Raw genomic sequence first — 23,683 nt, 5'->3', positions numbered from 1 at the left:
AATATGGTAAGAAAGAGCGGTTTTAAAATTCGATCCTTACATAGTTAAAACTAATTACTGCGTACTGTACTGACAGAAATTATAGGCCTATCGATTTCCAATTGAAAAAGCTAAAGAAAAAGTTACAAATATTAATGAAATTAAGGACTGTTATATTATTGTCTTTGTTTTATTTTATTATTTTACTTATAAATCAACAAGGAATAATGTTAAGTTTTACCTAAATTAAATGAAAATATGGCGCCTATCCATAATTAATGTGACCACTAGATTTACCTTTACATACATATTAACATCTAGTTTCGGTTAGTTTAATTCAAAAGTGTATATGATGATTGATTGCGATGTCGACAATCGGAAACAATATAAAACACTTAAGGAACTTGCTGTAATGTTTTTCGTATATGTTTGTGTGTACATTATAGAGAACATAAAATAAAAAATGAAAAAAAAATACATCAAAAAATTTAACCACCGTTAAATAACAAATTTTGTTCGATAGGGCGCATATGTATGTTGCCATAAGTTAACCACTTAACATTTTGTATACTTTATTGAATAAAAAATATAATGTTCAAAAACTGACTGTCTTTATTATTTTTTCTCTTTATTGGAAGGTAGTCGCACGCCCCAATCGTATGGAAATCAAAGTTAAAAGAACATACCTAGCAACTCATAACGCTTATCTCCTCTCTCTGCTGATAGAGGTCCTCCACTGTCACCCTGAACAAAACAATAATGCAATTAACTAAATAAACTATATTTAATTACAATTTTTCTTATCTAACTACGGCATTTAATAAAACATACACATACACGCTCTCCGAGCACCATATTCATTCATTAAGGTAAAACAGCGATGACTTATAAAATTGAGTCGTAGTTTGACACTATGGGCCTCACAAACAAGCTCATAGTTACTCAACTAGCGATGGATAGAGCTATGTTCAGGATTTCTTCACGAGATCTGATCAAGAACTCGAAGACCCATACACTAACGGACGGTAAGTACAGTTCTACAACTCGGCAAGTTGCAATCAAGGCAAAGGGTACCAATCCGCAGGGCCAACATAGTCCGACGAATTGGCAAGTTGAAGTAACAGGGGGCAGGCCATGTGGCACGAAAAACAAATTGCCGCTGGGTTTTCAAGGCTCACGAGTAAAAACCACGGACCGTGCAAGTACACCGTAGAACGCATATCCATATGGTGAATAAATGACCATGACATGTTGAAGTAGTCCGAAAACTTTGGATATATGCTTTATTAGAAATCTACGGGGTAAGTCTATGTCCAGCATTAGACGAGGTAAGCCGACCGTTTTATCTCTTGTGAGTTGTGTGCGCTGCACTGCACTTGCCGGTCTGTTCTGCGTGCTTCATTGACATATTGTTTACTTTCTTACGTCTACGGACCTCCTCATACCTGACTCGATCTCGAAACCCTGAGCATAGTAAGAGCAAGTGAGAGACCACATTATTACTAACTATTAATTAATTCCTAAATAAATATATACTGTTGTTTTGTAGTTTAGACTATAACATTTTTATTCTAAATTCAAGATTATTATTATTATTCACTATTTTATAATGTTTGTTTTAAGCAAGTGAAATTACAATTTATTTTTTTCATACTGTACGCTCAAATTTTATTAATATATCAAAAGCAGAATTATGTGATTTATAATTTATGTAATATATATTTAATTAACGTAAATCTTGATATCAGTCGGCACTCTTTTAAAGTTGTAATCTTCAAATCTTTTGCAATTCATACAAAGGTTATCTGTAAGAAATCGCGTAATGCGCTATGTCCTTCAATTATCCTTCAATATTGTTTTGTTTCTATTTTATGTTTATGAGCTGACTCCTAGATGTACTATAAAATATATAGTAATAATAAATTTTTATAAATTAATAATAACTAGGTAATAATATAGTTAAGATTTGAAATTATTTTACCATCAAAAATCTCGTTTTAATTTATCACAAATAATATTTTTATGACTAATTTATTACAAAGTCCTTAATAAACGTAACTACTAGAAGTACACAATGTTAATAAAACAACTGATTATGACGCGTTAAGTTTAAATCTGTGAACGAGTATTGTATAAACTTCTAAACAATAATTATATTAATGAGATTCTAGTTCGAAGTTCATGATTAATAAAAAATATAAAAAACTAACAACAGAGGTTCTTATAAGTAATTAATTACTTATGTAAAAAAAGGAGTTTAAGGTTTTTATGGATTTTTTGCATGAACTAAAATTCCATCAATTTTATTATTATATAAGACTTATAGAATACAGCACAAAGATAGTGAGTTGTTGTCTGAACCGCCGGAGCAATCGGAATCTCTCAAGTCACTGTTACGCTATTAGTCGAATTTAAGAAGCGTCGCCGTTCGGATACTTCTGAAATAGGCTTTCAAAGTAGAATGGTAGAATCAATTAAAATTGGGTCGGTAAGTTAAGCTGATAAATGCCTTAAACCCTGTCCTTCTTAAAACCAGCAACGCAGGCCGTCAGGCTTCGCTCGTCAGTGCTTCGCGCTCATCTCCTTACAACGAAATGGACCTGACACCCCCACGGGGAATTCCCGGAATGCCGAGTTACACCGTCAACTCTATTTTTAGAACAACCGTGGCATCATGTAAACAACTACTGTATCATCACAAATTATATTCTGTATTCTAAAAACTGTGTCAATAATTATCTCTGTGACGTTAAAAGCTTAGCGTACATAAATGGATTTGATACGCCTTAAGAACTCACTTTTTCATTTTGCACGCAGAAATGACACTAATTCAGTGTACTTAATAGTTGAAATATTTTGCAGACGCAGCTCGACGCGCTCTGCGCACTTTACATCTTTAAGTAAATTATATTTTTAACTAATCTGTTATTTAATATATAGTTTTTATCAATATACATAATACCTACCATAATAACATGTAACATGTTTTACATTACAAGCTTAGCAAATTTGATGTTTGTGAAATTTAACTGAATCCAACTTGAATTTATTTTTCATCAAAATTATAATGACAAAATTTTGCATACAATTTCTCGTAGGCGAGTAAATAAACTTATTGATTATTTTTTAGTATAAATTAATAATATAAAATATGCGGCGACCTCTGGTTGAGACCCACTACAGTAGTCATAGATAATAAGTTATAATTAAGTAATTGCGGATTTTGATAGATAGTACCTGACAAGTGTCTCTTTTTCCTTGATCCGGGTACCCAGCACATAGCATACTGTCAGCTATCATTGACGTCTCGTACTTTGTGTTTTTACACTCTTCATTGCTTAGTATGGGAAGCTCGACGTCAAGTAGATAACAAGAGTGATTTTTCTGCTCCCCTATAGAACCCCAGCCAGCTGCTATCGCCTTTACACCTTCGTACGTATAATCTGTAACATTTGTTATCTAATAGATACAGACGTTACCTCGCGGAAGTCCCTGCTAACTAAAAAGGGGCTAATATATAGCTACTTTCGCTATGCAGCTGTAGTCGTACGGTAAACAATGCGCAACACAACTACCACCGTTAATCTACTCTACACAGGTTTACCCCTCCACAGGGCATCCTCAAGAGATGTTAAACTGACCAGTACCAAAAGTTATGCTGCTAGCCGGTCTAGGCTTTGTGCAGCATTACCAAAATCGAGCCCGTGAAAATAAAGGTCCACGGACTAAAAATTTTACGCTGGGGATCGTACCCTAGTTACGACAAAAACGTCCACATACGGAGGACTATACCCGTGTAGGTGTATAGTGTAGTGAGTGGGGTGTTGTATATGTAGGATGAAGCGAGGACTACTCAGCGGTCGGGAGAGACACGGGCCTCTCCGAACCGCCCTCGCTTGAACGCGGGTCAGGCGGACTCGGCCACCGTGTCATGTAAAGTGAGTAGTGCGTGAAATGTTCACGAGACCGCCGGGGCTCGATGTGAGGCGTGTATCTTGGCATTGAGACGGGGGAGCGCATATTATTTAAATTCCGCTTTAAGGGCGGCGAGAAGGTCCGAGTGCTCCGCAACACAGAGAAGGTGCTCCGAAGGACCGGAGGCTTAGGGGAGTTTTGCGGTGAGGATTCAGACCTCGTAGAGGTCCACGTTGGCGAGGTATAGCGCGAGGGCTTTAAGTTCCTCGGCAGGCGAAGAGGACCCTGTTTGATGGGTTTTGGTTGCTCACGAGCAACCTTTATATGATCAACCCTACTTCTGTCGACGACTTCCGTCGTCTCTCTCGCCACCTGCGAGGGGAAGGCATCTCATTTCACACGTAGGCGCTCCTCGAGGATAAGCGACTTAGGATTGTTATCCGTGGCCTCACGCTCGAAAATGAGGTTACCGACGTCATCAAGGATCTCAAGAAAGCGGGCGTCCCCATCCTCGATGCAGAGCGCATAACCTCATTACGTACAAAGCTCCCCATGCCACTCATCATGGCAACCCCCGAACTTTCCTCCCAGGGAAAGAAGATCTTCGGCCTCAAGGAGGTCTGCTCCTTATCAGGGGTCTTGTTCGAGGTCCCTCATTGCAGAGGCATCGTCGGCCAGTGCCACAGATGCCAACTCTATGGGCACGCTGCCCGTAACTGCTACTCCCACCCCCGGTGCGTTAAGTGCCTAGGGGATCATGGGACAGCAGAATGCTCCCGTCCCGCGGACACAGAGACACCACCCTAATGTGTCCTCTGCAACACTGAAGGACACCCCGCCAACTACAGAGGCTGTCTCAAGACACCTACTCGTAATAAACTCTGTGCAGGCTGCCCTCCGACCTCCCGCCCTCCAAAAGTCGCCGCCTGACCAACCTCCTCTACTCCTGCGGGGAAAGTTTCGAAGCCCACTTCGGAACCTCTCCTTTCCCCTCCGCTTCCAGCTACTTCAGCCTGGGCTAAGGCACTCTACCCGAGAGACAAACAGTCCTCCGCGTATGGACGTCTTCATCGTAACTAGGGTACGATCCCTAGCGTAAATTTTTTAGTCCGTGGACCTCTGTTTCCACGGGCTCAATTTCGATGAAGCTGCATAAAGCCTAGATCGGTTAACAGCCTAATTTCAAATACATCAAATGCAAATGCAATGCTACTTATGCTATCTTAAGCACGAATACGTAAATTACTATTAAATTATTATTTATTTATCCTTTTTATACTTCGTGTAATGGCGAACTTAATAACTTATATATTCTACCAGTCAACGTAAAGTGGCGCAGAGATAACAAGTAGGCAGTGGTATAAATATAATGGTATTATATATACATACATAATAAAACTATACATACTATCTACTTACTAATAAGCACCTACTTAAATTGGGGGATATAATGAATATAAATTTTAATATGTTCTCCTATTGTCAGCATACACAGCCCTAGTCATAATCATGTTAGCTTATATCTAAACATTAATAAGTGAATAAATCAGAAAAACTATGTTAAACAGCGTCCATAATAATAACAAAATAATACAGGAACAGCATATCCTGTTAAATTAATTATAGTCTAGATTATATACCTTCGTTACATTAATATTACAGAAAAAAAATTAAAAAAAAAATCTTTAAAAGCATTTGCAGTGTCTAAAAATATCCAACTCGGATATTACTGCATCAAATTGAATGTAAGTGTTGCACATTCTGGAAATCGGGTGGTGTAATCTGAAGTTGGTATTGTGGCGTGGTGTATTAAAATCTCTTTTATAATAATTTTAAAAAATAAGTATGAAGACGCTGTAAAATCGACTTTCAAAAAAAGCGAAAGAACAAAAATATCAATAATTGATATTAATCAGATACTTTTAAAATTAAATGCTGAAATAAGAATAAACGATAGCGGTTTGTTCACATGTAATTTGGTTCGACCCAATCGATTTATCAGTGTAGCTTGATTAAATTTAATGATTCACGGTAGCATAATTAATTAATCAGTTTGAATCCCGTTTAGTTATAAATTGAAGTCAGATAAAAAAATTGATGTTGTGACTTCGACTCACCGTCGTTATGCGGCAGGCAGACTGGTTTCACGGTGTCCGTGATAGTGATTCGGTCTGAGAGCCTTAAAAGCGCAATGTCGTCTCTGAATGTGACGTACGTAAAATTGTGCGCTATAACTTCTATCACATATCGAGTCTCTGGCCGGTGTGTTTCGTTGCAGCGATTGTGTTCGCCCAATGTCACTTTAATCATAAACCACATCAACCTGAAGTCAAAACGGTATTTACATTGATTATTGTATGACAGCAGCGTGCAGAACAGATGGCCGCTGGGGCCTTAAGATTCTGGAGTGACGACCACACACCAGTAAACGCAGCGCAAGACATTTGATCACAAAGTGAACAGATGACCTTGTCAAAGTCGTCCGAAGACATTTGATACAAGCCGTTTTCAGTTGTGCCTATTGGAGATCTATAGAAAAGTCCTGGGTCCAACATTAATCGCTGAAATGGTGATGTTAATGACCAATATTAAAACGTAAATCAGCTGTAAAGATTATACAAGGAACCTTACAGTTTGGACACACTAACTAATGGGGTACAAAAAGTTAATATAATGAACATTAACACTATCTTATTTCTACCCTCTACCTACATCCGGCTGTTGTTCTAAGATCATCGTTCCATCTAAAACGACAAAATGGTTCAAAATCCTTTATCTACTGCAAGACTTGCCATTACCATGGCTGCTATTCCCAATAAATGTGGTAAGCATTCGCAATCGACAATTAAGCGAAAATCTTAATTCTTCTTCCTTTAGACCGCCATTTCGTCCGTTAAATATATGATCCTATAGAAATTACATACATCTCTTACACTCTTGCTGGATTACTTTTAACTATATAGACAATATCTATCATCTTCATAACTATTTCAACCGTAGGACCTAGGCCATAACCACGGCTGGACTTTGGCCCCACAGATAGGTTTTCAATAAGCTGGAAGCTTCCTGCTGGAAGTGGTCTGCTAGTTATTAATGTTGTTAGTTAATAATGTTACTTGTTCACCATGTAGGAACTACACGTTGCGCTTTTCGATTCGTAATATCAACTCCAGAATCTCAAACCCTAGGTGGCCGCCTGTTTTGTGCGATTTGGCCTACCACTGCCACTTCAACTTGCCAATCCGCTAGGTTACGTCAATTACTTTTGTTGGTTTTCGGAATTATTCAATTGCCCAAAATATCAATTACCAACCCATTGTTATTCAAGCCGTTTAAAAGGTTGGAGTTAAATTATTTCTGTGTTAATTTAAATATATATGCATTTAAGTTTTACCCCTTTACACAATGCGCGGCGGTGAGAACGTATCTGTCGTTGATGACCATACCGCCGCAGTAGAATTTGTTGAAGTAAGTCAGCCGGGCCACCCAAGGGAACTCGTTGACGTTTGTCTCTTCACCTCCAACTATTCGGGAAGCTTCGTTTCGTTCTCCACAACCTTGTTAAATATAGTTATGATATATAAACGAGATAGTAGTATTTGTTAAATTAGTCGATGCAAGAGCTAGAATGTTTTATGACTAAGTCTTATGATGGCTTAATGTTACAGTATTTCGATTTGAGTTCATTACGACTACTTAAACTGAATTATCTAAACTGAACAAAAAAAATTAAACCAAATTCTTCTATGAATTTAATGTCTCGAAATATGTTCTAATGAAAAAATAAAAGTTGGAAATAATCTAATCATTATGTGGTATCAAAAAATTGCCTAATTTGGTGTATACAGGTTGATATACAATACATAATGATCTTTGTACAAACATATATATATCAGTACAAAGATCAATAAAAAAGGTTATGTTACTAGGCCATATTATTTCAAAAACGTATTTCAACATATCTAAATTATATTATTTTAACTATTATGATGTGTCATAATAAATTCAAATAAATCAATTAAAAACAAATAGTTTCTTTAAAAAAAATCCATTTAGAAAAAGAAGTTATATAAAAAGAATGTGTACTTACGACAATTGCATCCATATCTCTCATCATATGCATCGTTATCAGTTGCCCTTGCAGGCTCCGCTCCTTTTACCTTTTTATTAAAGGACCTTTTTAGAAAACCAGTTCACAACCTACCTGACCCGAGATGTTTAATAACTTCAAACCTAAATTTCTCATTCTTATTGCAAAACATTATACGATACGATCCGATGTAATTTACATAAGTCAGTAATTTTTATCAACCTCTCGATTAACGAGGCCCTATATTTTAATAAAATCCAAAGGCTTTATTACTGGAAAAAGACCTTTTAAAAATTATTAACATCTTGGTATTCAATTTGTATACATTTCTGTAATTACAAATAAGCTAATGACGTTTATAATTACATAAAAAAACTTACGGAAGGAAAATTTAACGCAGCACACAGAAAAATCAAAAGCGAAAAGTTGCACATTATGAAACATTTAACATATCAGTTTGTTTTAAATCGAATTATTTTCTTAAGCTAACTGCACAGCCTAGTATTCTAAAACGCGATACCGATGTGCGGTTCAACGGGAACCCGAGAACAGGATTGAGGACGATGCACCCGCTCTATGCATCTACAACGTTCTAGGCTTTTAACGCATACCTACTACCAATCAAGTCACTTGCCAGCCACTCACCTTACCCCTCTTTATAAAAATTTTAAGGAATTAAGTAATTATTCGCCTTCTGTTCAATATTCGATATTAATAACTTAGTTAAAACCTTCTTAGACCATAATCATCTAACAATTGTCCGGTTTCGTTTGAACACTGTGAACCACAATGAGGTAAAGATGAAATATTCTCACATCCCCATGAACATCTTTCCGTAAAGAAATGGAAATTTCTCACGGAACCAATAAGTTTTGACTCCTAGATGATATAATTTCATTTTGATAATTTACGAAAGATCGGTTCACATGAGATTTAAACGATTAATTAATTAATTTCTTTACAAACTCAAAGTGCGTTGCAAAACAGTTAGAAAAAGTTTTTTTACCACTTCAACTTTAAATCGCTTCTAGCCAATTTAAATGAATATTTAATAATTTACTGTTTAAAATAATTAAATATTGGCGGCATAATTCAATAAATAAATATATAAGAGAAAATGAACACATAAATCAAAAGAAATAAAACAAAATTTATGAATCTTAATTTTATGTTAATCAGACGACGACTAAACGCTTCAACCGGTCCCTTGTCAAATGCTGGTTCAAACCACTTAGTGAGGTTAAATGAAGCATAAATAATGATAAATTTATATCGATTTAATATGCGCAATAGCATGCGTCTTCGGTGTTGTCTCTTATCCAGTCCAGATATTTATTGACTCTGGTATACACTCCGGGAAATCCTTTTCTTGCACATCCATAGCCCCACGAAACAATCCCTGAAAAATTTCGACATGAGTTTAAATCCACTACATTTATAATGATTGGGTTGCAGCTGTCACATTTCAACCTTTATTGCGAATCGTATTGTTAACAGACGACGGACTTTAAGTAATAACTAAAGTTCAATAGTAACTCACGCATCGCGCAACTGTTGGAGCTCTTCATAATATTCATGATATACATTAAAATTAACCAAATCAGAAAACCTCTGTTGCCCGACAATTTGTTTGTTCAAATTTATTTTTGTGTTTGAGTGCTTTTTGTATTCCCAATTTGTAATTGTCGCCTACTATATTGGACCTCGTAATCTTATACAAAACTATAGTAAAAATTGCAAATAAAATAATAGATAATAATAATTTGTTCAAAAAAATTTCAACGGTCACAATATGCTACTTTACTAAGCCATCTGTCTCTTCGATAACGCATTGTAATGTTGTAACAATATGTCACGGCAAGACTATGGCACATGCATATAACATATAACTACACACATACTATACAGATAATAACAGAATGAAATCAGTCTTGTTTTTTCTTATTCTCTACGCTTACTTGATGATATGGAAGAAAATAATCGTTTGAATTAAATTATTTGGCGTTTTGATAAAAGCAACTGTATCAATCGAAAGACTTTCTAAAAATTTCAAAGGAGGTTCACCTAGTGTTCCGAGTAATAAGCATAATGTAACTGTAACAGATGAATATTCAAAATTTACATTCTCTTTCCTTTGCCCAGTTTCAAATGCTACTAATGTTAAAGAGAAACTAGCAACCACTATTTGTGATGTTGTGTCTTTATACATTATGTTTTCGAAACAAATTTGTTATTAAAAGAATGTAAAGGCTACTTTCACGATTTTGGAACAGCTAATACAACGCAAAATAACTAGCAAACAACAATAGTAATGGTATACTAAAGAAAACTATACTAAAATAAACTAAAAACCATTATTCAAAAACAAGAAAATCATCTAGAAATACGTCATAGACGGCCACGCTAATTAGCGTTACATTTAACTCGTCCTTTACCATGTACCTATTGGAATGTAGCCATCACTTAAGGAAGTTCACATCTCCTAGATGCCCCAGTGGACAATTAATGTTCATGTGGCTAGCGAAAGGTGAAAAACCTTTCTGAGGACCAGTGGCAGAACTGGAAAATACTTTACACTTCATATGTTAATCTAGGAAGAGAAAGAGAAAGGGTGGCTTCAAACAGACAGCTCCCTCACCTGGTGATGGTGACTTGGATTCGCTTTCTAGCTTTATCTTGAAGCTAAATACGACGGTAGAAGAAGATCACTTTTCGACTATTACTGTAGATGAGAATCAACATCAGAATCTTTGTTAAGAATGACAAATAGAGTCAAATGCCTCAACGCCGAATAAATTAATACGCATTAATAGTGGAGTGGAACGTCGCGCTCAGGGATGTTCAAAGGATTACATTCACGGCTAACTTTGTTATAAATATATATTATATTATATGCCTAGATCTGAGACGTAGTTGTTCACGATAGATTGTATAAGAACACTCAGAGTCACCCAGAGAGTAATGGATGGGCCTAAGTTTGGAGCTTAGCTGCGAAATCGAATTCAATCGAGAGAAATGAGGAGATCCACAAAAGACCCAAAGTCACCTAAGTAGCTCAAAGAATTGCACATTTAAAGTGGCAGCCGGCGGGAGACATCGCTCGTATCACCGACGGCCTGTGGGGTCGAAAGGTCTGAAGTGGCGCCCATGACCCGGTAAATGTGGTATGGGAAGCCTTCCACTAGACAGACGACAACATAAGCAAGGTCGCGGGGAATCGTTAAATGCAGGCAGCGAAGACAGATCATTGAGGTGAACTTTCGGAGGAGGTGAAGACATCATGACAACGATGATTAATATACAACAAGTTCAGTTCGTATAACAAAATGCCTGAACTGTTAAAAAAAATAATTCTGACATAGTATAATTCTGGAATAATTATTTACGAACTGTAATTCAATAAAATAGTTAATAATTTTAACACCAACTTATCCACGCTTAATTGTTAGAGCGAACCAAAGTCAATGTTAGGCTTCTTAATCACATTGAACCACACCGATATGGCTCCATTATTAGTAATGAATTTTTAAAAAAGTAAAAAAAACATGTGTTCCTTTATAAAAACTTTTTTTCACATAGCATAAGGTGGTGGTCACATACATCACTTTATAATGTAAGGATTTCTAAACCGACAGTGTAATAATGAACTTTTTTAATGTTGTATAATAACCGATAATCTCAAACGATTCTTAACATTTGATATCTAGCGGCAATTTTTTCTTTCTAGATTGATCTTGTTAGATTATAGATGCTTTTATTACATATAGATTTTTACGACCAAGTCCGGTTTCTTCCTAGTATAAAGCATTCAACTAGAAAGTTATTAAAATCCCAAAGACCCGTATCTACAGAATTAAAATAAAAAATTAATTGCTAACAACTTAATCCGGGACAGCACCGGTAAAATAATTTAACAATGATATTTTATATAAGTCTTTATAGAACTAGTATAAGTAATTATGAAAATGTATTACTTACCTATTAATTCGTATGAATGTTCTACATTCTCCGCTACCAATGGTCCACCACTGTCGCCCTGTAGAATAATAAATACTGTGTAACTATACTAGTCGCTAAAGAAAAATACACAGGCTGATTGATTTTAGATGTATAAACTTTAATGGAGTTATTGTACAGCTCATTTGTCAGCTAAAAGCTTTAAAGTTTTTACACCTATTTCCAATCGCCCTGTATAAAGCGGTTCGCGGAGGTTGGGCTTAAAGGGTGCCTAACCCAAGACCTCTTTTAAGGCAATAAAGCTCAAGAAAACTTGCAGGAGGCTCAGCTCGGGCACCTAAAAAATAAATACCTAAAAATATAGTAAATATCTTCAATGAACTGCTACCCAGACGGAGGCTCTTTAACCTTTAACTGTGGACGCGCGGTCTCACAGACCGCTTGCAGTTTGTAATTTTTGTGTTTACCCCTTTCCTGTTGCTCCCCGCGGTTAATGCTCTCAGTAGCTTTAGTTTTAGCACCGAAACGAATGATGAGATGATAGGTCGTGTCGGCGGACACAAATTAGCTGAGTTATTTTACTTTATACTTTAACCGCGGTCTATCGGACCGCACGTCCACGTTTCCTGCGTAAATTATAAAAACGGTGAATTTGTTTAATTTGATTGTTTTATGTTATTTTCATTCAAAATGTCATTGAATATTGAAGGAGAAGATGGCCTATGCTCATTTTATATCGCATTCTTGACTTGTGCGGTATAAATGCTCATGTACTACACAATGAGCACCAGAGCCAAAAAAATAAAAAGAGGAGTATTCCTAAAAAAATAGCACGATCTTTAGTAATGATCTTCCGCATATGCAAAGACGAGCAATAAAACCAAATATACCAAACGAATTGAAAATGTCAATGAAGCGAGTTTTAGGGGCAGATATGCTCCGAGATGAACCCCCTAGCCAGGAGAGTGATTCATTAAAACGAAAAACATGTCGTTTTTGTCCAACAAAACTAAAAAGAAAGTCCAATTACACTTGTATAAGTTGTAGGCAGGTCATATGTTTACAGTGTTCCAAACCCTTGTGCAAGGACTGCCGATAATTTTAAACAATTGGACCAATGTCAAAAATTTTGTATTTTAATTTGAGAAGACTTTTATTCGTTTTTATATTAGGTTAAACCTTAGATTTTTAGTTTTGATTGTTATTTTTTCTAAAAAGTTTAATTCATTCGAGTTTTTCGTCCTACAATTGATCTCTAGTAAATGTATGCCAAAAAGTGCTTGTATGCTTTATTTTATTTACAAATAAAGAAAGATTGATTAAAAGCCTCGAAATTATTTAATTTTAATATACCTAAAAAACAATAAATACAATAGTGTACAAATAAAATTAATATATACGTAATATTTGGACTTCAGAACATAGCGGTCCGAGAGACCGCGCGTCCATGGTAGTGTGACAAAAAAATGACGTCCATAGTTAAAGGTTAATATAACTAGTCCCAAATCCCGATTGGATGGAAGCACGGCTATTATTTGACCATAGTAACCGCTTACCATTCCTAGTCAAAAGCGCCTGAAAGAGGCAAACCTCGACTTCATCAGTTGTTACCTAGCTAAAATTACTACCATTTCCAAAAATATTAGCACTGCGATAAGAAGTGTCGGAAGAAACTTCAGCAAGGCTTCGATCAAGAATGATCGTCTTAAATGATTCTATGATATGATGAACTACTCTCTCGACCTGCCGCTCACATACATCAGGAGATGACTTGCGCGTACAATTGTACCACAGTTTGCTTCTGCTTTTTCTACGTAAATGTATCGTACATTGTTCGAGTTATTATTGAATCTATATTAGGATCAATTCTTGTAAAAAATATAAGACCTAATAATACAATGTTTAACAACATCGTAGTATCAATTATAATTAACAATCAGCTATGAATAATATTGTTGCAAAAATTATAACTTATGAACGTGAATCTTATAATTTAATTATATTTTTGTGCTAACAATGTGTGTGACTAATTAAAAACCTTGACGTCAAATTTATGTACCAGCACGTTGTTATAAATAACAATCTGTGTTAGCTAATTTTTTTAATGGCTACAATAGTAATTTAGATATGTAATTAAAATATAAGTACAATAGTGTTTCATTTATTCACATAATCATTTACATGAGTACACGTATGTATCTTAAAAAGACGGAAATAATTAGTCAACCACGAGTAATATAACGAAGCTGTCTCAAAGAGATGGTTAAGACACCTTTATCGTCACCATCGTCTTAACCGTAGGACGTTCACTGAACGTGCTGAACAAAGGCCTCCCCCATATATATCCCATAAGACCAACTGAAAATGGCCTCCATCTAGCACGTACCGTCGACTGTAACAAGGTACTTTGTCTAATCTTAGCCATAGACAAAGTATCATACAAAAACAAGACGATTTCGTTTATGAATATTTACAATTTCACAGTTTAAAACTTGGTTTTTAAATCGACAGATTTTACGAACACCGTTTGGGAGAATCGATCATAGGTCTCTAATAATATGCAAAATATATTAGTTTTTTGTAGAAAACTATGTTAATAATTTTACTAACATAGATTGATTCATTTTGAGAAATAATTAATTTACCAAACATTATAAATTATTTAATGACGCACCAAATTACGTATTGCTAAAATATTTCTTTGTCGTTGATTTTATTATACCTATTAATTACAGCTTATATTTTAAATTATCTCTATACACTTTACGAAGTCTACAATATTTAATTCTATGGGTTGGTAACATTGTTGCTGTTTCGAATAAATTAATAAAAAATGAGGTATGATTTTTATTTGTAACGTAGATTAATAAAGAGTAATAAGAAATATTAACTAAGTTTTTATATAATTTTAATTTAAAATTAAAGATTCTGAGAGGAAACGTCAGACCGGCGAACACAGCATAGAACGTCGATCAAAGACGCTGTATGCAAGCACCTTCCAACTGGTCTTATTAGATATTTATGGGAAAATCTACGTCCAGCCGTGGTCTTACTACGGCTGAAATAATGATGGTGATGAAGATGATGTATTGATTGAAAAGTATGTCAAGGGTTGATTTTCTATCATATTTTTTTCCCATAAAACGGTGTAATTTAAAATAACCTAGTAAATCACATTCGCGTTTACGGCCTTCATTTAATCGAGCAATAAAATTTCCTGACTGTAACGGTAAGCAGATTTGTGATGGCTGCCATTCTGGCCGTGTATTAGCATGAACTTTTGAAAGTGATTTGAGATAACCGTATAGAATGAAATCACATATTGCTAGGCCTAGTTCCGGCCTAATTCGGCGCGTGGAAGTCAATTTATAATAGTTTTCGTGGAAATCAGTTTTCCAAAAGAAATACTCAAGTACAAACGCATGACAAATATCGAACTTTTCTCCGTTCAGCTGCAGCTGCATTCTTTAGCTGCCATAATAATATATGTATGACACCGATTTTGTACAGTTTTGACAAAATAAAGTATGAAATTTTTAGATCCAATTGAAATTTGAATTTATAATCAACCAATTCTCTTATAAAATTCAGATATTAATAAATGAATGATCACATGTTGTGTGGTGTTAAAACAATAATGTAATATTAATTAATAAGTATTATTAGAAAAAGAGAAAAAGATAAATAAGATAAATGAGAAAAATATTTATGCACATGAGGATAAAATTTTAAATAAAGCTAGACTTTTTGTATCTTGCTCTAAGCTTCTTAAATCTAAAGTCTTTTGAGAGCATTTTAGTACCATATTACAATACACTAGCCCAATGTCTCTGAATAGGTTTTAAATAAATCTAACAAGTCAATGAACTAACACTTGTAAAACACCCTATAACAACGTGAAGGATTTTAAAATATAACCGCAAAAACAAAACAGTCAGAATCTTTTGTCTTTTCAGGTGAGGGCGTGTTTGGAAGCCTTATATCTTTAAGTTAAAGGATACGATTAAATGGAAGCTCATTCTGTTTCTATTTTATATTAAATACTCTATTAGCATTCTTCTCGTGATGTTCACAAAAAGTTAAAATATGAATGAATAAATAAATAATGAATCGATCAATCAATATTAAGGAAAATAGGTAATTTCTGTAAACTTAAACGGTAACGCTTAATCATCCGATGAATTAACTTAATAATATTCAAATAATTATCTCATCGCGGGATGGATATATTGTCGCGTGGTATGTACATTTATTTTCTTCCTCGCTGTATAATTAAAAAATTATATCATAAATAAATTTGAGAAGAATAAGGCAACTGAAAAGAGAGAACTGCATATCACTCACCGTGCAGGCATCTTTGTGCGCTGTTGCTGGATACCCAGCACACATCATAACATCCCTGATCTTGGACTCGTTATAGTTCGTATTCCGGCACTCCTCATTACTGAGGACCGGAAGCTGCGCCTCCAGAAGTGTGCACGACCAGTTTCCTGTTTCTGCCTTCGCCCCCCATCCCGCTACTGTGGCTAATGCTCCTTGATAAAGGTTTCCTAAAAATACAACCTCTTACAATATGCTAGACATTTCGTTCGTTAAGTGGCAAATTCTTAGGGATGAAACTGCGAGAAACAGACGAGAGACAGGCGGCTGCAAACACAAAGATGTTCTTGGTTGCGATCGCCGCCTAACCCGTGATGATAAAGCTAAAGTTCGGCACAGTACTCACGGGAAACAACGTATTTTCTAAGTATTTATATACCTACATATATACGTATACAATAAAAGGATATTCTGGTGAGTTTCTGTGACCCGGAGACAAGTCAAAATGTAATCGAGATAATAACCGAGTGTTTTGCATACAGTCGAGAAATTATTTTGAAACAAAATTGAATATATATGATAGGTTTGGTGTAGGCTAAGGTGGCGGTAAGTCGCTTGATGCGGGCAGCGTAATACAGATCACCATAGCGATCTTTGAGGCAGGCATGTACCTTGCAATGGGCGTATATCGACTTAAAAGATGATATACGTAAATAGACGAATATACACAAACTAATTAACAATTAAGGGAGCACAAACAGATTTATAAGATGATTTAAGAATATAGCAAGCAAAGTAATTGAGATAAATACGTATGGATACAAGATAATCTAGGACATGCAAGAGATAAAATAAGAAACAAACAATACTTTACTATTTAAGCGTATAAAATCACGAATCTAATATAATATATTGTAGTTTATATTTTCAAGTTATGTTTATAATCGCATTGTTGAATTTTGTTGGTCAAAAGTATTCTAATTATACGGTGCACAGCGGGTAGAATTATAAATGTAAACGTTACCACCGGAGTAGAAAAACAGATGAATTAATTTATTATATGCTCAATGTTCACAATATACACAAAATTTTAATTACGATTTTTATTATTAATAGCACAAGCATATGTCGAAAAATATAAAGCATATATTAGTTGTATTTTCATTTTAACATTTATAAGAAAAAACTGACGCGCTTAAAATATTTTTTATTTTATTTTCGTTCTTGCGCAAAAAGATAGCAAGTCCTTCTGATGTATTTGTAAAAGTATACAGACATAAAAATCAATTTTAACAAGTCTTTGTATTCTAATTCACTTTACATCCATAACTCCCACTCTCTCATGCTAAATAGCTCATAAAATTTGAATGTGTTCATTTAACCTTAAGAAACCAAACAGAAAAATAAGAATTTTTAAAATAAAATTCAAAAGTAAAGCTCGTATCCGTTCCGAAAGGAACCATCCAAAAGACATAAAAACGTCCTTTTAATGAAATGTGAACAAAAAGAATTTTCTCTTTTAATTTTATATTAAAGTCTTAAATTTGTATAAAAAGGGTTAAAGTGGGAATCGACTCGTGTTCTTAACAACTTATTTTTCATGTTGTTTTACGAGCATGTTATCCACAATTTATTTGTATTGCTCTAATAAATGTTTTAATGTATCGTGAAATTTCATACCCTGTGAATTTTTTCACCTGATAATACAACAGTTTTTAATAAAAAGGACATGAATTTTAAAAAGAGAACTAGAGAATTTTGATTTCAATAATGTCAAAATCTTACCAGAAGCTGTTGGCAAACACACCGGCCTTATGGCGTGTGAATACGTCACGGGTTGATTGAGGAGAAGCAAGGAAACGTCGTTGGTCAGGTCGGTCAAGGTAAAGTTGTGGACGATCATCTTCAAGATGTAATGTGTTTCGGGTCGTGTCTTGAACAAACACCGATCATGCTCTCCGAAGGTCACTCGGAACATAAACCACATGAATCTGTTAAATAACAAAACATTTTTTCATTTTCAAACAACGTAAATCTTTTTAGATGAAAAATAAAAAAATGAGGAATAACCGAGATGTTATGATATGTACTGGATAAGCCTACACGATGTGTAATATTATTCACTTTTATGTACATAAGTGATTCCACCAATGTACTGGTTCATGTGTGGCAACCTGGCGGTAACGACCAAAGACTTGCAATTCTAGGTCACGGGTTCAGTTTCCGGGATACAATCTTAAAATTCACACTTTGTACATTAATTCTTTAGGATTTCCACTGCTCACAAAAAAGTTTCTAAATGAATTAGCTAAGAAAATTTACGAAATTCCACCCAAAGGGGGTTTGAGCAGGCGTTTACTAAGTTTGTGAAGCGGGCAGGTAACAGCTATTATAAATATATTTCGTCTTATATACTGACTTATCACACAATCTCTGGAACCATTAAGTGTAGAGAATTTAAATTAGGTACTAATATTTCTTTCCTTAAGTTAAGGTTAGCTAAGAACGAATTGCACGAAATTTCACTCGAAAGCAGGATTGAGGGGGCGTTTATTAAGTTAACAAATCGGGCATCAACAGCATTTGTAATACCTAACACTCGACTCATTTGAATAACTTACTTTTTATGGGCAATTTAAAGTAGATATCAGATAATGTACAGAAAAAATCTATTGTTAGATTTAATATAAGAAAAATGCCAGAGAACACTTATGTGTTAAGGGTAACTACACTGTAACTTCACAGAACATAGCACATCTTAGTTATATTTGTATTCGCCTGCAATTTATTTCAATGTTAACTAAAAGTATAATTTTAGATTCTTATTAAAACAAAATAGTCCAAGTGAATTTTGTTCTTCTGTTGCGTTTTTTATGCGATGGTATACTCATCCTGATGTCAAAAACGTATGTAATCTTAACGATTTTAAAGGAAGTATTCTGAAATTCTTATTATGAATTTGAATATTCCACCAGGTATGCCAAGGTACCAGGTATGCCAAGGTAGCTTAGACACTAAGGTTTTGGCTGTCATTCGCAACACTCAGCTCGATCGGTTGCTATTATCGGATTACATAGAAACTTTATATATATCTTGTATATGTTGTCCCCTAAATATACGTCAAACTAAAACTGGCTAATAGGGCAAGTCGCAATTAACCCTAGAAAATTAATTATTAAAAAAATTGTTTTACGACCTTGTAATTTTAAAATTATTGCCGTTAAAAAAAGTAAATTAAATTTAGGCAAACTGTGACATTTTTTCTATTACTATAAATACACATATAATTTTTCTACTTTGTTTTTTCTTTCGAGGTATAATGAATAATTCTTTTGTAAACAGCGCTCAAAATATCAAACATCACTGACCTGATTTTGAAACAATAGCACTTTTAGTTCGACAAAAAAAATCATAATTTTAACTTCAATCAATCCAGAGTAATCTTGGCGTTGATTTATGGGAAATCTTGTACATCAAATAACAGGACCATTAAATTGATGGTTAAAAAAACTTGTCAAAAAAGTTGATATTACCCCTTAACACAGTGAGCCGCTGAGACAACGTATCTGTCATTTATGAGGGAAGCTCCGCAACCAAAAGATTTATGGTAGATCAGGCGAGCGATCCAAGGAAATGCGTTGACGTTGGATCCGGAACCGCCGACCACTCTCGGTTCCTCATTACGTTCGCCGCATCCTAGAATAGAATTAATCCTGACAATTTAACACTAAGGTAGTTAAATATGTATCATTTTTAAAATAACCAGTTGCTATGACACGTATGACACGCGTATGACACGTAGACACGCGTATGACACGTAGTATCAATATTTAGTTATTATATTTATTATTTTGTATATTTTTATTAAATATTTAATAATATATTTATCAACAGTAGTTGCTATTACAGGAAATAGTATTTACAATATTTAGTAATTATATTTATATATGTTTTATTTAAATATTTAATAAATAAATGTAATCATTAATATACGAAATTTACATGTGATGGTACTAAATTAAATTTATTATGTACTAATGGCATACTTATAAAAGTATTGCGACTTAATCGATATACAGCTAATTAAATACGATGATAAAAATTATGAGTACCTAATTAAGATTGAATTATTTGCTTAATAAAATAAGTTAAAATATCATCTACTTGAGCAAAGTTAGCTCCGCCTTAACGGGATCAATAATTTGAGAATTTGTTTCATGTGTTCAGGCCATTGTATTACAAGTTAGCTAAGCATACATAATACTTCCCACAAAAAAAAACCTTTCATAGGTTATACTTTAACGACATTTGGAATCATTGTATTATATTTTTAGACCAGAATAAAGCGCATGCAATATAAATATACACGGTATAAAGGCAGAATAATTTCTTATCGTTGTGATATAGTAATAATGTTCACTTCTGCAAGATATACAATAAACCGTATAGTGCATCTAAAACCGCTGCACCACACCGTAGTCCGCCGTCGCTCTCATTGGCTTCATATTATTTATTCCTCGTGCCCCACCACACCGTGCTTACTCAAGGCGCTGTATAGCACTATAGTATCAACTTATTTTCTCTATCAGATAGCATAGCTAAGAACTTAAAATAATAAAAATGGATATGAACCTAATATGTTGATTTGGTAGGACAAATAATCACTAAAATTATCTTAATTATTTCTTAAACTTCTCTATAATGTGTGCCTCGAATATTAACAAAAATTTTCGAATAGTTAGTACTTTATTACTTATCATGTGCACTACGAAGCTTAGACAAACTTAAAAAGCAATTGATAAAGTAATTAAGACAAAATCCGTCTGTGAATTAAAGCATCCAGCATCCCATTTTCAAGTTTTGCATACAGTAATAGCAATGCACTGAATACTTCATTCAAACTTAATAACATTAGGAGTCAACTCAATGCACCTTTAGACAAACGCAGAATATCCTCTAATGGGGCAAATAACTGATGGTTAAAGTCGTGTACGAAACAGTGACAGATATTCGAAAGTAAGTCTGAGATTCTGTAATGACGAACTTTAATAGGGACATATCTAGTAAGGGACAGCCATATTTATCTGTCATGTTAAGACAATTTATATACATTACCATTATTTTAATAATGTATTAAATACAAAACGCAAGCCAAATGAGAAAAGATCATAAATAAATTTCATAAAACGAAACTCAAAAATTAAGTAATTAAGAAGTCCCTTATTAATTAAACAAAGGTAGAGACCGTAACTTTATTAACGAATTTATACTGGCCGATTTTTAAATGTTTAACACAATGAAAAAAAAAAAACTTGGGTAATAAAACGGAACATAAAATTCTCACAGTAACATCAGTAGTATTTTATGTTTTACTTTTGGAACGAATGTAATGAACATGGCCTAACGAAATGGCAAGTTTAAGGTAGCGGGCAAACCACATAAAACAGAAAAGATGGCCGCTTAGCTTAAAGCCCAAAGGTTCTGGAATAGAGGCCGCGGACCGACAAGCGTAGCAAACAAGCGTGGCCGTTCTTCGGCCACGCACAAGGCGGACAGACGACCTTGTTAAGGTCGCCCGAAAGCGTTCAATTCAGGCAGCATCCAACCTGTATTATTGAAAATCAACGGAAGAAAACAGCAGTTGGTGTCCTTAGGTTGTAATGATGACGATGTTTGTGATGAAGCGATATAATATTATTTAAACAACAAAAATACATCGAGCAATGTTATTCTTAATTAATTAAGTTATATATGTTTAATTTAATAAACACTACAACTTGTCTGAGATCTGTTTGTTTGATTGTAGACTAACGTATATATACGTATATAATACGTAATAGAATCTATTGTCCAAGCCACAATATGTCACTTACACATATATAAGTACTTATAATTACTTTAAGAGTAAAGTTAAGTATGTAAACATAATGATAGTTTCAGGCAGTCTCCTAGTAGAAACAAAATATTTTGCTCAAATGGAGCCCTCATACTTATAACTTGATTGTACCAAAAACTGATAACTAAATAACCATCTGTCTTTTTATAAAGTTTATTAAGAATGATGCCACAGAAGAACTAAAGTAACGAACGTAGGAAATAATACGAAGACATTGTTCGTTAGAAGTGGCAGTAAGCGTGACTAATCACTCGTGGCTAATTGGATGGGCCAACGCAAGACGAGTGATCGTGGAGATCTTTTGGAGCTTATGCCTTGCAGTTAGTGTCTGTCAGTAGACATAATAATAATGATAATAATGATGATGATGTCATAATGTCTGATAATTGCAAAGAAACAGCAAAACTTTGTGACGTCAACATCTTGCAATGTTGCATTGATAACAATTAAAATAGTTTATGTAAATAAACCATTTCTTGTTCACACCCAATAATGATTTTTTCTTGCTTTTTAAATGTCACTAAAAGAATAGACAACAAAGTTCAAATCACTATTGTGTTCATTATCATATAAAGGAAAGTCAGTAAAGTGTGTAAATAAATGCAAATTCGTGTGAAAATAAATATTATTGTAATTATTTATACATGTGAGATAACTTCCAGACAATTATATTAATTATATAAATAGTTTAACGTACATATTAATTTTTAAGTTATGTTCAAATTTACATATAACTTGTATAATTATAAATGTATAACAATTCCACGCGTCTGATCTTTAATACGCTATTAGTAATTATACAAACATATTAAAATATCTACTACGTAATATAAATGTATCAATTGTTTGTGCACAAAAAAGTCAATAAAAAATATTAAATCAAACAATAGGATGAATCAATGCCGAAAAACTTTACTTAAAAGTAAAGTATTTTTTTTTCTCTAAACAACTTTCTGTCTAGTAAACTCTATTAATCAGAACATACTCACCGCAATCCATACACGGTGGCAACTCTTGTCTCTTTGATATAGTATCAGAAGCCGCCTCCGATATATCCAAAGTTGTATATTTTTCCTAAAAGGAATAATACCCTTTTATTTTTCTAAAACATCTATTTTAAAATTTATTGAGATGTTCATAAATAACGTATAATTCTACGCTATTTTAAATATACATTTTGTAAAAGTAATATTAAAAAAATAAATTTAAGGTCATTAATATTCAATATCGAAATTCAATACCAATAAATTATTGAATATAATAACTTATGGGAAAGAAAGTCAACATTTGACAGAGACAAAATATTTATTTAACAAATTAACGGCCAAAGTGTTTATTTATTCGGTACGTTAAAGTTTTAGCGTGAATTAGCGTCATTTCAAATTTACCGTTTTATAAGCAAAGGCGAGTAAACTAGAATAAATAGTACGAGCCTAGCAAACAGAATTTAATTATGTAATGAAGTCATCTTACCTTACTCATAACGCCACCGTCACTTATAGAAACGCACAAAAAATAAATTAAAA

At 34.0% G+C, this 23,683-nt stretch overlaps 1 protein-coding gene across 1 annotated transcript in view; it reads right to left on the bottom strand.

The window, feature by feature from the left end:
• Window positions 1-23,683, bottom strand: part of LOC137927073 (transmembrane protease serine 9-like) — a 24,360-nt gene extending 677 nt beyond the window's left edge. Inside the window, exons 1-13 of the mRNA XM_068770865.1 lie at window positions 23,631-23,683; window positions 23,147-23,231; window positions 19,795-19,957; window positions 18,047-18,252; window positions 16,286-16,491; window positions 11,963-12,020; window positions 9,271-9,383; window positions 8,365-8,427; window positions 7,985-8,054; window positions 7,289-7,451; window positions 6,012-6,217; window positions 3,217-3,422; window positions 666-723 (exon numbers count right to left, since the gene is read on the bottom strand). Coding sequence (XP_068626966.1) covers window positions 666-723; window positions 3,217-3,422; window positions 6,012-6,217; window positions 7,289-7,451; window positions 7,985-8,054; window positions 8,365-8,427; window positions 9,271-9,383; window positions 11,963-12,020; window positions 16,286-16,491; window positions 18,047-18,252; window positions 19,795-19,957; window positions 23,147-23,231; window positions 23,631-23,639 — 1,606 coding nt within the window. The 5' untranslated portion in view covers window positions 23,640-23,683. The remainder of the gene's footprint in view (window positions 1-665; window positions 724-3,216; window positions 3,423-6,011; window positions 6,218-7,288; window positions 7,452-7,984; window positions 8,055-8,364; window positions 8,428-9,270; window positions 9,384-11,962; window positions 12,021-16,285; window positions 16,492-18,046; window positions 18,253-19,794; window positions 19,958-23,146; window positions 23,232-23,630) is intronic.

Source organism: Battus philenor, unplaced genomic scaffold (assembly GCF_028537555.1).
Source record: "Battus philenor isolate CCGP_79_NKW_IND1 unplaced genomic scaffold, ilBatPhil1.0.hap1 SCAF_10, whole genome shotgun sequence".
NCBI classification, from domain to species: domain Eukaryota; kingdom Metazoa; phylum Arthropoda; class Insecta; order Lepidoptera; family Papilionidae; genus Battus; species Battus philenor.
Note: the sequence above shows the minus strand (reverse complement) of the source record. Positions and strands in the feature narration are given on the sequence as shown.